Source organism: Marmota marmota, unplaced genomic scaffold, assembly GCF_001458135.2.
Source record: "Marmota marmota marmota unplaced genomic scaffold, marMar, whole genome shotgun sequence".
Classification (NCBI taxonomy): Eukaryota; Metazoa; Chordata; class Mammalia; order Rodentia; family Sciuridae; genus Marmota; species Marmota marmota.
Genome location: NW_026000138.1, coordinates 2998322 through 3012597, shown reverse-complemented (window position 1 = coordinate 3012597; position 14276 = coordinate 2998322). Strand labels below are relative to the sequence as shown.

At 48.5% G+C, this 14276-nt stretch overlaps 1 protein-coding gene across 3 annotated transcripts in view; it reads left to right on the top strand.

Annotated features, from left to right (window-relative positions):
- P2rx7 (purinergic receptor P2X 7) overlaps positions 1 to 14276 on the top strand; it is a 48779-nt gene that overhangs the window by 12774 nt on the left and 21729 nt on the right. For all 3 annotated transcript variants that reach the window (XM_015502489.2, XM_015502490.2, XM_015502491.2), the window contains exons 2-7: positions 2765 to 2933; positions 4025 to 4093; positions 7529 to 7601; positions 8872 to 8971; positions 12448 to 12528; positions 13471 to 13600. In XM_015502489.2, the coding sequence (XP_015357975.1) occupies positions 2765 to 2933; positions 4025 to 4093; positions 7529 to 7601; positions 8872 to 8971; positions 12448 to 12528; positions 13471 to 13600 (622 nt within the window). The remainder of the gene's footprint in view (positions 1 to 2764; positions 2934 to 4024; positions 4094 to 7528; positions 7602 to 8871; positions 8972 to 12447; positions 12529 to 13470; positions 13601 to 14276) is intronic.

Genomic DNA, 14276 nt, shown 5'->3' with positions numbered 1-14276 from the left:
CCCAGTATTGTTCTGGGACAATATTGCAATGTCCAACTCAAAACACATCATTACATTATCATGTATGTGTTTTGGGGCTGGGGGAGATGTGTTACTGAACAAGTGTTATCTGTGTCACGTGTGCTGACTAGTCCCAAGTCTGGATCTCTAGGCCCAACATATTTTCCCCCAATATCTTCCTTCCTTTCTTTTTCTTTCATTCTTCTCATTATTAAGTTTTGGTGGTACTAAGGATTGAACCCAGGGCTTTGATCATGTCAGGCAGGCACTCTCCCATTGAGCTACATCCCCAGCCCTTGACAATTTTTCTCTCTAAATGAATGTCATAGAAATTCTGGCACGTGTTGTGAATAACGTAGCTCTCATGTGCCACCATGTGATCTAAGAAATAAAACATTACCAACCCAGTTGTGCTCCCTGAAAACCCATCTATCATCCCATTCTTTCCTCTCTCCTTATAAAATCATGCTGAATGTGCTGTTTGCATTCCTTTGTTTGTTATGATAGTTCTACAGACATGACAATGTCTGTAAAAATATATAGTTTTTAGCTCTTCTTTTTTGAGGTAAAATTCATATAACATAAAATTAACCATGTTAAAGTGAACAAGACCATGGCATTTAGTATATTCACCATGTTTACAACAACCTCCTCTATCTAGTACCCAAATACATTCATTGCCTTAAAAGGAAATATCATATTTATTAAGTGTTACGCTTCATTTCTCACTCCCCTCCCCTCTGGCAAGCACCAGTCTACTCTGTGGATTTACCTTTTCTGAATGTTTTGCATATAAACGGAATCATAGGAGATGACCTTTGTGTCTGGCTTCTTTCACTTAGGAGACAATGTTCTTGAGGTGGAACATTGTTTATCCACACTTTAGCATGTATCAGTACTACGTTCTTTTTTATGGCTGCAGAGTATTCTATTGTATCTGTAGACCGTATTTTGTCTATCCATTCATCATTTGGGTTATTTCTACCTTGTGGCTATTGTGAATAGCACTGCTATGGACATTCCTGTTTGAGTATTTGTGAGTACACAGCATTGCTTTGGATTTCTTCAGGCTTTTGACCATACTGCAGCTTGCTGTGTTTGCTCGGCATTATTGTGTTACTTCCTCGTTGACCAGGCAGCTCTGGGCAGCTCACTCTTCACTACTGCAGAGCCTCCCATCGTGAATCCAACAATTTATTTATCCACTCAATGTTTGAGAACATTCAGGCTATTTCCAGTTTTCCTCTCACAACGCTGCATGAACATTCTTGTACGTAGCTCCGTGGACCCACGTGTGACAGCTACTCAGGGGCAGATACCTAAGAGTGCCATAGCTGGGCCCTAGAAAATGCCTTTTTCCAAATGTACTTGCTGTTGCCAAGCATGGACTGTCTTTTCAGAAGTCTCCTGGCAGGTCTGGCCCATGGCTGTGCGTTATAGTCTCCTGAGGAACATTTAAGAAAGACACAAGTGTCTAACTAACTGCCCAGACTGTCTAAATCAACCTCCAGGGACAGGGCTGGGGAGCTGCGATTCTGAAAGCTCCTGGGTGACTTCACTGCTCAGCCGGGTTGATAACAGCTGGGAGCGTGTCGTGGTCTACTGTGCTTTGGCTTCCCAAGGTCAGCTCAAAGAGGGCGACCCTGGACTTAGACTTATGGCCTGAGAATTTCACTCAGGGGCTGGGCAGAGAGGAGGGACAAAATAAATAGATGCTGAATGTGTAAACAAAGCATTTAAAATAAGCTCTTAATTATTCAGGACAACAAGAGACATGGAAAACAGAAAAATGGGGATAGAATCTGTCTGTTTCTTGGCAACACTGGGAATCAAACCCAGGACTTAGGCATGCTGGGCAGGGGTTCCACCACTGAAGGACATCCTTAGCCCTTTTTTAAAAAATTATTATTTTGAGACAGGGTCTTGATAAGTTGCCCAGGCTGGCCTTAAACTAGCAATCCTCCTGCTTCAGCCTGGAGTTACAGGTTATAGGTGTGTGCAACGGTACCAGTCAGAACCTACGATTTTTAATTATTAATTCCACTTATTCCCTCCACCCCACCCCCCACCCCCGCAGTAGGATGGTTGGCTCTTGGCAAAATGTAGACTAATGGTGGACCTCAGTTCTGCCATGAGCTGTGTAACCCTGGGCAAGTTCCTTCACCTCTCTGAGCCCATTTACTCACCAACAAAAGAGTGGTGATTGCAGTCACTATCTCTTATTGCTGTGAGAATCAAAACAGTTGATACATTTAGAGAACTTGGCATATCTAAGTGCTTGGTAAAGAGGATCTGCTATTTTCAGCATTATTGATAAAGCAGGTGGGTTCCTGAAAGCAGGTCAGGCTGCTGACCTGCCAGACACAGTCTTAGATAGGAAGGTGCTGACGTGTTACTGAGCCCAGGACAAAGGTGGTGAAGCAACCTGGAGCTGCACGTTATTACCTGAGAAGCTGTCCTACTAATGCAGATCTATCCTAGGTAACAGTGAAGAAGGGGTGGGGGCCACTGTTTTCTGCAGCAAGGGCCCACCATGCAGCACATGCTACACCAGGGGGTTTGCACACATTATCTCATTTGAGCCTCACAGTGATCCCAGGAGGTAGGTTTAACTATTGTTCCCATTTTGCAGAGAGGGAAAGTGAGTCACCAAGAAGCAGGGCTAGCATTCAAAAGGATGTGGCCTTCAGGGCCTGCATCCCAAATCATGGCCTCAGACCCCCCTGGAGAAAGCCACTGATACCTTTCTGTGTCTGCCACTTAGTTTCGCTTTGGTGAGTGACAAGCTGTACCAGCGGAAAGAGCCTGTCATCAGCTCTGTGCACACCAAGGTGAAAGGGATAGCAGAGGTGACGGCAGAAGTCGTGGAGAACGGGGTGAAGCGCTCAGTGCAGAGCGTCTTCGACACTGCGGATTACACCTTCCCTTTGCAGGTGAGCATCGGCATCCCTGGAAACCATCACCAGGGCCTCGCGCCCTTCCCCTGGTACCTACAGCCCCACTCCAGAAAAATGAACGTTGGCCCTGTTTTAAAAGCTCTGTGAAAATCCCTACTGAGAAAACCTAAAAATTGAAAAACTGGGTCAGATCCAGCAGCTCAAAGAAGATAGTTCTTTGCTCTATCAAGTCCTGTAGGGTTTCTCAAAATAGCAGCATGTCCTGGTGCATTTCAAACACGGTCTGATTCCCTCTCGCTCTGTGTATACTGACACCTGCACGGCTCTTCAGAACCCGGGCCACTAGGCAGCAAGGTCTGCCTGCATTCTCCAGGGCAAAAAAAAAAATTGCCGCCTGGAGAGTGCCAGCCTTTCTGCATTGTCTCTGTGGCCTTTTGTCACCAAAAGACTTCCAGGAGGCCATTTTTGGAACATTCATATCCTTTAGACACCAAAGAAGGATGTAGGTGAGAAAGAAGAGCAGGCATGGGTCACAGGGCACAGGTACAGGAGTGTCTTGGCCACCAAGCAGAGAGACTGAAAGCAGAGTTCCCAAAAAGGAGAAATTACAGAGGGATGTGGGGATGCCCAGGGACAGATGGGGGACAGGAGGAACAAAAGGGCATGTTTGCAGCTGCGGGAGCCATCAAAGCCAAGCCACTATCTGCTTGTTTCTTAACAGTGGGTCGTTAAAATCCAGCCATCGGCCAGCTGGCAGGATGCCCTGTTGCCCTTTCATTAAAGTCTTGGAGAACTGAATAGCCTGCTCAGCTGCGCCCCCGCCCTGCCCCCGCCTCCCCAGGTCTCCAGAGTCTCGGTTTAATGGGATTTTATGGTGGCAAGTAAATGAAGGGCCGCTTTTGAGGCTGGATTGGAAATGACTGCTCAATCTGTTTGAATGTTCCCTTGCTCCCCCTCGGCCCAGCAGGACGGCTCCTCCAGCTTTGCTATCAAGCCCCCGGCATAGTCCATGTGCCCACGGACCCTGGTTTCTAGAAGCTTAAAGGGGTGTGCCGGGAGCTCAGCAGCAGGCGGGGTCATTGTGATCGAGCTGTTCTGTTCCCTTCTCTCCTCCTTCTGCTCTGCAGGGGAACTCCTTCTTTGTGATGACAAACTTTCTTAAGACAGAAGGCCAAGAGCAGCGGCTGTGCCCTGAGGTAAGGAGGGGACCTGTGGGGGTGGGTGATAAGAGTTCCTGGAGGAGACTGGGAGGGAAGACAAAGGGGGATGAGCCAGGATGTATTCAGCCCACCGATGTCTACTGAGCACCTGCCTCCGTGAGGTGGGTGGTGAGGTAGGGCGGTAGGTGGAAGAAGGTTGGAAAAGCACTGTAGGTCTCCCCTTGCCTCCAGCTGCAGTGGCCTGGAGACCTGCTCTTTCCCTTGGTAGCTTCCTGGGCATCTCAGCAACATGATTCTTGGCATTTGCAAATCTGATTTCATGTCACTGGAGCCCACAGCTTCTCCTGCCAAGGTCCACCATGAACTGTCTGCAGGGTGGGTCCCAGGGAACAGTGGCAAGCAGCTCGAGATGGCCCATTTCCCCCTCTTCTTAAGAGTTTCCGTTTCTGTATCAGGCCTCCCCACCCCCACCACCCCACACAATCTTCCCACCTCTGTGCTCTTGACCTTCCCCTACCTCCCTCTGGAAAATGTCCTCTCTCCAACTTCACAGTCAGAGTCTGCTCTGTCCAACGGGATGAAAGGCTAGCTCTCTTAAGTTTGTCTGTATCCATGAATCACCACTAGGCCTTACCTGTTCCTCCCCTCTTTGGGGACACACCTGTGCCTTATACCAGGGACCATTCCCAACACTGAGGGAAGCAGCCATGGTGGCCATATCTCCACAGGCCCTCTGCCCACGGGCAGAAGAACCAGCCTGGCCATGCGGGTCCTGACCCATCCCTCTGGTCACGAGGCCTAGTTTTCTGAGTGTCCGGAAGTTCCAGTGAACATGCTTACTCCTTGTACAGTCTTTGTCACCGTGGTACCCAAACTTGGGACCAAACTGACGTACCCTTGGTGTCTATGTCAGTGAGTAGCCCCCTGCAGAGACCTCTGGACATTTGTTTCCCCGTCTCCCCGCGAGCGCCCTGCTCTGAGGAATCAGCCAAAGCCAGCCTGGGTCAACTCACTTTCCTCCGCCCTTCCCAGCAGCACCCAGTCTCCAGGCCAATTGGGAGCCCTAGTTCTCCTTTGCCCTTCAGTCTGGTCACCTCTATGTCACACTCTAACCCCATGTTTTCAAAGACACTTTTCATGTCACTGAGACTTGCAAGAAGTTAAGGACAGCTCAGGGGGAACAGCCCGGGCTCGATGCAGACTGTGAACAGTTCACAGCTTGACTTATTGGCCTGGTGACTGCATGGGCCACTTCACTTCTCTGTGCCTTGGTGTGTTCAGAACCTTGCTCTCAAGGTTGCTGAAACAAGTGAGAAGACAGACGCCTGTGACATGACGGTGCATTGTGGCATTCTAAATGGAGCTGTTAGGGTTTAGGGGTTCCTCTGCCGCAGATGGGAGGTCACTCTGAGCAGCTCCAGGGAGGCACTGCTGGCCCAGAGAGCCCCAGAAAAGCTCTCTGGGATTTTAACCAGCTGGTTCGGGTCAGTGTAATGGGACAGTCGCCTCCTCTCTTTGCACGTTGACACCTACTCTATCTCTGGTCATCCCAGGGATCGTGGCCAAGCCCTGGGTGTATGGAGTCCTATATGAGTGAATGTTCCAGTTATCTCTTCAAACCACTCTGAACTTGGTGGGCTTCTCAAAGCCTTGTGTGACTCTCACAGTTCCACGGTGGCCTGGGCTCAGCCAGCGGTTCCTCTGCTGGTCTCACTTGGGGTCTGTCGAGGGGCTACACTCACCAGCAGCTGGTGCTGGCCTTCTTTGGAGGCTCTCCTGGCACCAGGGTATGGCTGGGCACCTCTTCCTCTCTGGAGGGTCTGTCCACATGCTCTCTCCAGCAGCGTAGTGACTTAACAGCAGCACTGGGTTCCTAAAGCCCAAACGCAGAAGGTTCCAGGCCCTCAGAAGCCTGAGGCTGGAGCTGGCACTGTGTTACTTGTACTGCTTCTGCTGGTTCTGCAGTCAGGTCACCCAGCTTCGGAGGGGGCAGGGGAATACTCCACCTCTCAACCTAGACAGTGACCGAGAATTTGTGGCCATCTTTAATCCACATAATACTCACAAAATAAAACTAACTTTTTTCTTAATTTTACAGTTTATTCTGGAAAATAAAAGTGAATCAATTTATCTTCTTTCCTAAGAATTCCTTGCAGTTCATAATGGAAATGTAACTGCCACAGAGGTTGATCATTCATTCATTTATTTCATGTTCATCAGACCTACTAAGTGTCAGGCAAAGATATGACCAGGCTTTGTGGTCCAAGGGCTCTTTGAAGGGGTTCATAGCCTCATGGTGGCGGGGGGTCAAAAGGAGAAGAAGCTGGGGGCCTGGAGGGTGACAGAAGGCAGCCTAGGAAGAAAAGAAAACGTGGCAGAGTTTGAAAAGCACAAGCAAAGCTCACTGAGCGGCACTTTGTGCTGAGGCCTTTCTTTGCATAACTCAATAGTCTTCATGGTGACTACGTAGACAAATCTGTCTCCCCTTACAGATGAGGTAACTGAGGCTTAGGGAGCAAGAAAGGGAGCAGCTGTCACTGAAGCCAGATGCACCTGGGTCTTTGCCTTCAATTTCTGAAGAAGCCACAAACTGCCCAGAGGTCCTTGAGCAGAGGCTGTTCCACATTTGTGTCACATTCTGGCCACTCTCAGATTGGCTGGCGCATCTGTTCCCCAGAGAGTAGAGTCAGATATGCCCAGACCAAGCCATCTTGCTTCTCTTCCTGATTGTGTCCTTCAGCCCTGAGACACAACTGACCTCATTTTCTGTGGCCAGGAGATAGTGCTGGCTGATGACCCCTGTTTCCACATCACCTGCTGCATCTTGGCACCTGTCTGCGTTGCTCAATTCTGAGCCACAGAGCCACCTGGGCCAGGCCACCTGCTCTCCACCTGCAGGGCCATTGCTGAAGGTGGCCCCCTGGCTGCTCTGACATTTGCTATTTACATTCTTATTTGTTTTTATTTTTTATTGAATCGTAATTCACGTACCATAAAGCCCACCACTTTAAAGGAAACAACTTTTTATTCTCTTAGCAACACTGTACAACCATCATCACGGATTCCAGAACATGCTCATTTGCAGCCAGTCTCCACTCCTTCCCCCAGTGCCTGGCAGCCACCAAGCTGCTTCCTGTCCCTATGGATGTGCCTATTCCGACATTTCCTGAAATGGAATTGTATAGTTTGTGACATTTGTGTCTGTCTGGCTTCTTCCAATCAGCATCATTTTCAAGGTTTATGCATGACATAGCATGGGTTGGTGTTTCACTCCTTACGGCTGAGTGACAGTCCACGAAGGAATGTACCACATGTCATTTGTCCATTCACCTCTGACAGTCACTTGGCCTGTTCACGCTCTCTGGCCTTTGTGGGCAGTGCTACCATGAGCACTGTGTGTGGGTTTCTGTGTGGCCAGACACGGATTTCTCCATATCTCAATGACACAGCGCCCCTTCCTTCTCCCTGCAGAATCCCACTCGAAGGACACTCTGTTCCTCTGACCGGGGTTGTACAAAGGGCTGGATGGACCCACAAAGCAAAGGTACCTTCTGGGTTTTCTCCTGGAGTCCAGGGTGGGAGGGGATCTGGCACCTTGGTGACATTCACAGTGCCCCATTCAGGTCCTCAGCCTCTGGCTTTACAGCCTTCTTCCACCACCGCGAAGCCACAGGTGGACCCGTGTCTGTCCTAGGCCTTGGCCTTCTCCAAGGCTGACCAGCTACAGCCTAGGGACTGGGCTCAATTTCCCAGCCAGAGAAGTTCCTCCGAGCCTGGCCTGCCAGGAGGTGATTGGTGAAAAATCACCTGGCCCATCACATCATCTAAGTATTCTGAACTTTCTCCCTGAAATTCCCCAAGGTGGAGCTTAAACTCCCAAGGAACTTGGGGGAAAACCCATACTTGCCTGAAGAATCTCATGCTTTAACTTAAAAAGGTATTAGAGCTGGGGATGTGGCTCAAGCGGTAGCGCGCTCGCCTGGCATGCGTGCGGCCCGGGTTCGATCCTCAGCACCACATACAAACAAAGATGTTGTGTCCGCCGAAAACTAAAAAATAAATATTAAAAATTCTCTCTCTTTCTCTCCCTTCCTCCCTCCCTCTCTCACTCTATCTTTAAAAAAAAAAAAAAAGGTATTAGACAATGCAACAAAAAAATACTGCAAAAAATAATTTAAAAAGAAAACTGTCAGTGGTAATAATGCACACCCTCCCCAGAGGCGTGTGCAAGTGGCTTCTGTTCCATAGTGCACTGTATCTGAGTTGGTATCTGGCCACTTGCCGTGGCTTGCTGCTCACTGGATCCTCCCTCTCCTCCCCATGCTCGGGAAGGTGCACCATGTTCATTCCATGGCTCTGCACATCCCTTGGCAGGCCGTGTGCCCCGTGGGTGGACTCAGATGCCCACCTGGGGAGCCAAGTGCTAGACCACTGTGCCTGGCGAGAGGAGATGCTGCTCAGCTCCCCTCTCGGGCATCTTTCATCGTAAAGAAGCCGAAAGGGCCAACGGAACCCAGATCTCGCTGAGCTGATTCCAGAACACTCCACCCCACGAAGAAATCGCATCCCCATTTGTGGCTACTCTCCACTCCTTCCCCTCAGTGCCTGGCAGCCACCAAGCTGCTTCCTGTCCCTATGGATGTGCCTGGTCCCTTCTAAAGGGCTTACTGTTCAGTGTCATGCTCATCTGCTTTGTCTTGGGGTGAGGATGGGTCCACAGGAGCGGAGGCTGCTGCTTGGGTGGTGTCCATGACGCCTGCCCTGGAGAATGTCCTCCATTCACATCGGAGGCTCTTCACCTCTCGACCCCACAGGGATCCAGACTGGCAGGTGTATAGTGTATAAAGGGAACCAGAAGACCTGTGAAGTTGCTGCCTGGTGTCCCACCGAGGCAGTGGAGGAGAAGCCCCCCCGGTGAGTTGCACGGATGGGGAGCAGACGAGGTGGCCCTCAGCAGTGGCCAGGTGACACCTTGCCAGGGTACTTGGGCTTTTCTTTCCCAGAGCAGCCCGCAAAGCCCTGGGCCTTTCCGCCTCAGGGTCCCCAGGCCAGGCGCACTCTAGGCACAAACCACTGTCCCTGGGAAGTTGGCGCTGTTGTTGATGTGGAGAATAGTTCCGTACCTGCTGGTGCATTACCACTACCCAGAGCACCCTTCCGGGCCACCTCCAGACTCCTCCTCTAGTGCCATGGCAGCGTTTGTTCTGATACACCAGTGTTCATATTGAGTGAGTAAGGGTAGGAAATGGAATGGGAGGAGGGAGAGAAAGAGAAGGGAGGGGAGGCAAGGAATCTTCTCAAACAGTCACCTGACATACAGATTTGGTGGTTCCCTGTATTGATATTTCTCTTTAACACACAGGTTGGGATATTAAATCTTAGAAACCACAAGGGCTGATGCATTTCAGCAGAGAATAGTTAGAAAGACCTGGATTCAAATCTTGCTTCAAGTACACCTTTGCTGTGTGATCTTGGGCAAGTGACTTAACCTTCCTGAGTGGCAGTCTCCTCATCTGTGAAATGAGAATAATAACTGCCCCTACCTCATGAGGTGTTTGTAAGGATTAAATGAAACAATACTTGTGCATTGTGAAGTGAGCCCCATGCCTGGCTTCCACATGCTCACACGCACACGTAAGATCTACCCGGGAAGTGTGCTAGTTTCAGACCAGCACTGTCCAGTAGAACTTCTGCAATGATGGGAAGGCAGTAGCCATGCTGCCCGATGTGGTAGCCACCACTTGAAGTGTGGCTATGATAGGTAAGCAACTGGATTTTAATTAAATTTAAATTTAAATAGCACACATGCCTAGCAGCTACCCAGACCAAAGTGGCTCAGGGCCACTCTCCTAGCATGTGTGGGGCAAGGGAAAAACTGCCTAAGGGGATGTGTAGAAGGCTCAGGCCAAGGTCCCCAATGCCGAGGCAGGGCCGCCCTGTCTGGCCCACAGTTGTTAAACTGGGTTCATTTCTAGGTCAGGGAAGTTTCTTGGTCACAGAAGAAACTGCCCAGCTTTGGGTGGGACATCTTCCCACACCCAAGTGACTCTTAGTTCAAGACAAGGGGCCCCTTTGCTTAGTGCTGGCTTTCAATTCTGACTCTGCCACCAACTCATTCATCAGCTAAATACCGCATGCGTCTCCAGCTGCCTGGCCCTAGGCTGATCTGACAGCTCTCCAGTTTCCGGTGTGCTACATGAATTAGCCAAGATGGCTCATCTTGCCATTCACCATTACCATGTAGTAGGCACTAGATATTTCACATGTGATGATGACTGCTAAGTTTTATGTGAAACACAAGAAGTTCAGGTATGGAGCAGGTCCCAGGGCTCTTTCAGTCTAATAGAAGAGATAAGACACATGCACAGAGATCTTTAATTCAAGATAGAATGTTGTAAATGTCACATGAAAGCAATGAAGAGCTTTGATCCTTAAAGTTTTGGATCCTGTAGTCCTCTGATTGTCAAGAGTGCTGCTCAGGAAGTGTGAGGTTTAGAATGTTCTACAGGTAAGAGTCTAGCACACAGCAGGCATTTGTTGTAAATAAGATTTTTTTCTTTTTTTGGTTTTGTTTTGCGGTACTGGGAATTGAACCCAGGGGTGCTCTGCCACTGAACTATGCCCCTGGTCCCATTTTAAATTTTGAGACAGGGACTCACTAAGTTTCTGAGGCTAGTCTCAAACTTGCAATCTTCCTGCCTCAGCCTCCCAAATTGCTGGGATTCCAGTTGTGCACCACCATGCCTGAGAATTTTTTTTTTTCAATATAAATGACAGAAATCCAAATTAACTGACTTCAGAAAGAAAAAAAAAGGGGTGTTACTTTTTGGCTTTTTTTTTAAATATTTTTTATTTGTAGTTGGACACAATACCTCTATTTTATTTGTTTATTTTTATGTGATGCTGAGGATAGAACCCAGCGTCTTGCACTGCTAGGGGAGCACTCTACCACTGTGCCCCAACCCCAGCCCCTGGCTTGTGTTTTTGATTCCAGTAAATCAAAAACATCCAGAGGTCCTGGCTTCAGGCAAAGCTTGGTCCAGGCTTCAAATGATGTCAATGAGATTCTCTTTCCTGCTTCCTTCCTCTCCCACCCCTCTCTTAGTTATTCTTTCTTTAATTCTGACTTTCCTTGCATTGTGGTCCAGGGAATTCCAAGTTGACACTATCCTTATTACTAACAGTCCAGCAAAAAAAGAGTTTCTCTTTTCCAGTTGTTCCCAGAAATGGTTCTCGTTGGCTTAAATCATATGACCATCTCTGAACCAACCCAAAGGCCAAGGGGAACGGACCACACTGTTTAGCCAGCCCTGGGTCACATGCCCATGCAGAACCCTAGGAATAGACAGGAAGTAATCATCCCCACAGAACCCTTCTGGATGGCAGTGGAGAGCTGGCTTCTCCAAAGAGAGAAAACTGAGCTTGTACCATCCAAAGGGGAGTAGATGCTGGACAGGCAAAAAGATGGGGTTTGCACACAGAGCTCCCACACACACAACCAACACTGGGTCCTGGGGTAAAAGGCAGGCCATTCTTGGTGCCCTGCCTTTGCCCCTTCCTGTGCTACTCAGACACAGCTGGCAGCAGGGTGCCAGCTGAGCCTTTCTATTCACAGCTAGTGTTCTCCATCTTTCATAAACTGTCAAGTGCAAAAGGGCAGAAATGTTGACAGTTGCTCACTGTATCCCACTGCCCAGTTCCAAGCCCAATACCAAAAGCGTTTGCTGAATGAAGGGATGAAAGGATGGTGGGTGGCTTCCTGTCATCTGGAATTTGGTTTCCTCTAACTCACAGAATTGTACACTACTCAGCCTCTAAGAAATGACTAATGCAGTCAGCTGTCTGTCTGTGTGGCCCTGGTCTAAAGGCTGAGGATGCCGGGATTAGAAACTGTTGTGCCAGCCCTGAAGGAACTCTAGGCCTAGAGAGTCACAGATAGGGGTGTGCTGGAGCTGGCTGGTAGGTTCACAGCCAATTATGCTCAGCCCATCCCAAATTCAAGTTTGTGATATCCCTTTGGTAGTTGGAAACCAGCTATGGTAGGAGTATTTATAGCATGATAATCAGCAAATACATATCAGCCTTTTTTTTCTCCTTAGAGTGATAGATGTTAAACATTTACCAAAATACCACTGCACGTAACTAAATATACAATTATATCAGAGTGACAGAAGGGACACAGTTGCTATGGGGTCTCAAGAAGGAAGAAATTCTTGGAGAAACTGAAAGACTTCATAGAGAATTTTGGAAGGTTTTCTCTATTAGATTGCTGCATCCATTTTTCTTATCTCATCCCCAAGGCTAAAGCAGAAAACCAGAAGTCCCTGGTCTCACTGACTCACTGGTGCCCCCTGTCTCTGTGGTCACTGATCCTTATTTCTCTCTCCCAGGCCTGCACTTCTGAGCAGCGCTGAAAACTTCACTGTGCTCATCAAGAACAATATTGACTTCCCTGGCCACAACTATACCACGTAAGTGCCCAGAATGTCTGGTATAGCAGTTACCTACCTACAGCTGTGTAAAAAAGAAACATTCTAGGGCTAGAGTTGTACCTCAGTGATGGAGTGCTTGCCTAGCATGTGTGAAGCACTGGGTTCGATCCTCAGCACGATCCTTTATTCATAAATAAAATAAAGGTATTGTGTCCATCTACAACTAAAAATATTTAAAAAAGAAACCTTCTAAAATGACAAATACTTATTGTCTCTCATTCTGTGGATCAGGAATCTGAAAATGTATTTGCTGGGTGGATCTGGTTCAGGTCCTGGTCTCCTTGGTTAAATTCAGTCTGTCACAAGGCTGCAGTCATCTCTAGGCTCCACTGGGGCTGAAGATTCCCTTCTAGGCTCACTGATATGGTTATTGACAGCAGGCCTCTGTTCCTTACCAAGAGGATCTGACCCTAGGATCACATGTATTTCCTTAGGACATGGTGGCTAGCAAGCAATTCAGGAAAGTAGTGGCTAGGCATGGTGGTGCACACCTGTAATCCTAGCAGCTCTGGAGGCTGAGTCAGGAGAATCTCAAGTTCAAAGCCAGCCTCAGCCATGGCAACGCACTAAGTGAGACCCTGTCTCTAAATAAAATCAAATAGGGCTGGGATGTGGCTCGGTGGTCAAGTGCCCCAGAGTTCAATCCCTGGTACCAAAAAAAAAAAAAGAGAGAGAGAGAGAGAGAGAGTGACTAAGTGAAAAAGCAAGTAACTAAGATGGAAGCCACAGTCTTCGGAAGTGGCTTCTGCCATATGCTATTGGTCAGAAAGCCCAAACTTGATACAGTGTGTGGGGCACTTCACAGGGTTCCCAGGAGCAGGGGTCATGAAACCCTCTGTGGAGCCTGGCAGCCACACTGGCTCATTCCAATGAGATGGATCGGTTTCCTAGAAATGTCTGTTTGCTTTCAATTTTGCACAGGAGAAACATCTTGCCAGGGTTGAACATCAGTTGTACCTTTCACAAGACTCAAAATCCACAATGTCCCATTTTCCGGCTAGGAGACATCTTCCAGGAAACAGGAGATAATTTTTCGGAGGTGGCAATCCAGGTGGGTGGACTTGTCTTTATTCAGTGGAGATGGGTGTCAGAGGATGAAAGATGTCAAGAGATGGGCCTGGGGTTGTGGCTCAGTGCCGGCTGCTCACCTTGTGCGGGCTGGGTTTGATCCTCAGCACCACATAGAGAATACATGGATAAAATGGAGTTATCGTGTCCATCTACAACTTAAAAAAAAAAATGTTAACGGGAAAAAAAAAAGATATCAAGAGTTCAGACCCCTGGGCCTAAAAAATATGGCTCAGTTTATTGTGTATTTGCCAGGGGCTGCATCTACATCACTTCAGTCATCTAACACTCAATGCTGGGAGGGAGCTGCTTGGTGTTAGCTTCCTGTAGCTGCTGTAACAAATGACCACAAATTGGATGGCTTAAAACAACACACACTTTCTTCTCTTTCTGGAGGGATGTCCAAAATTATTTTTGCTGATATGAAGTGGAGGTGTCTGCAGGGCCATGCTCCCCCTGGAGGCTCTGGGGAGAAGCACGTCCTCGCCTTTCCCTCTTCTAGGGCTTCCTGCCTTGTGTTTCTTGGTTCTTACTCCCTGCCCTCATCTTCAGAGCCAGCAGTGAGGCACCTTGCTTCAGAGGTCATGCTGGCTCCTTATTCCCTCTCCTTTCACAAAACACTAATCTTCATGAGAGGGAGCATGTATAAAATGAGGCCC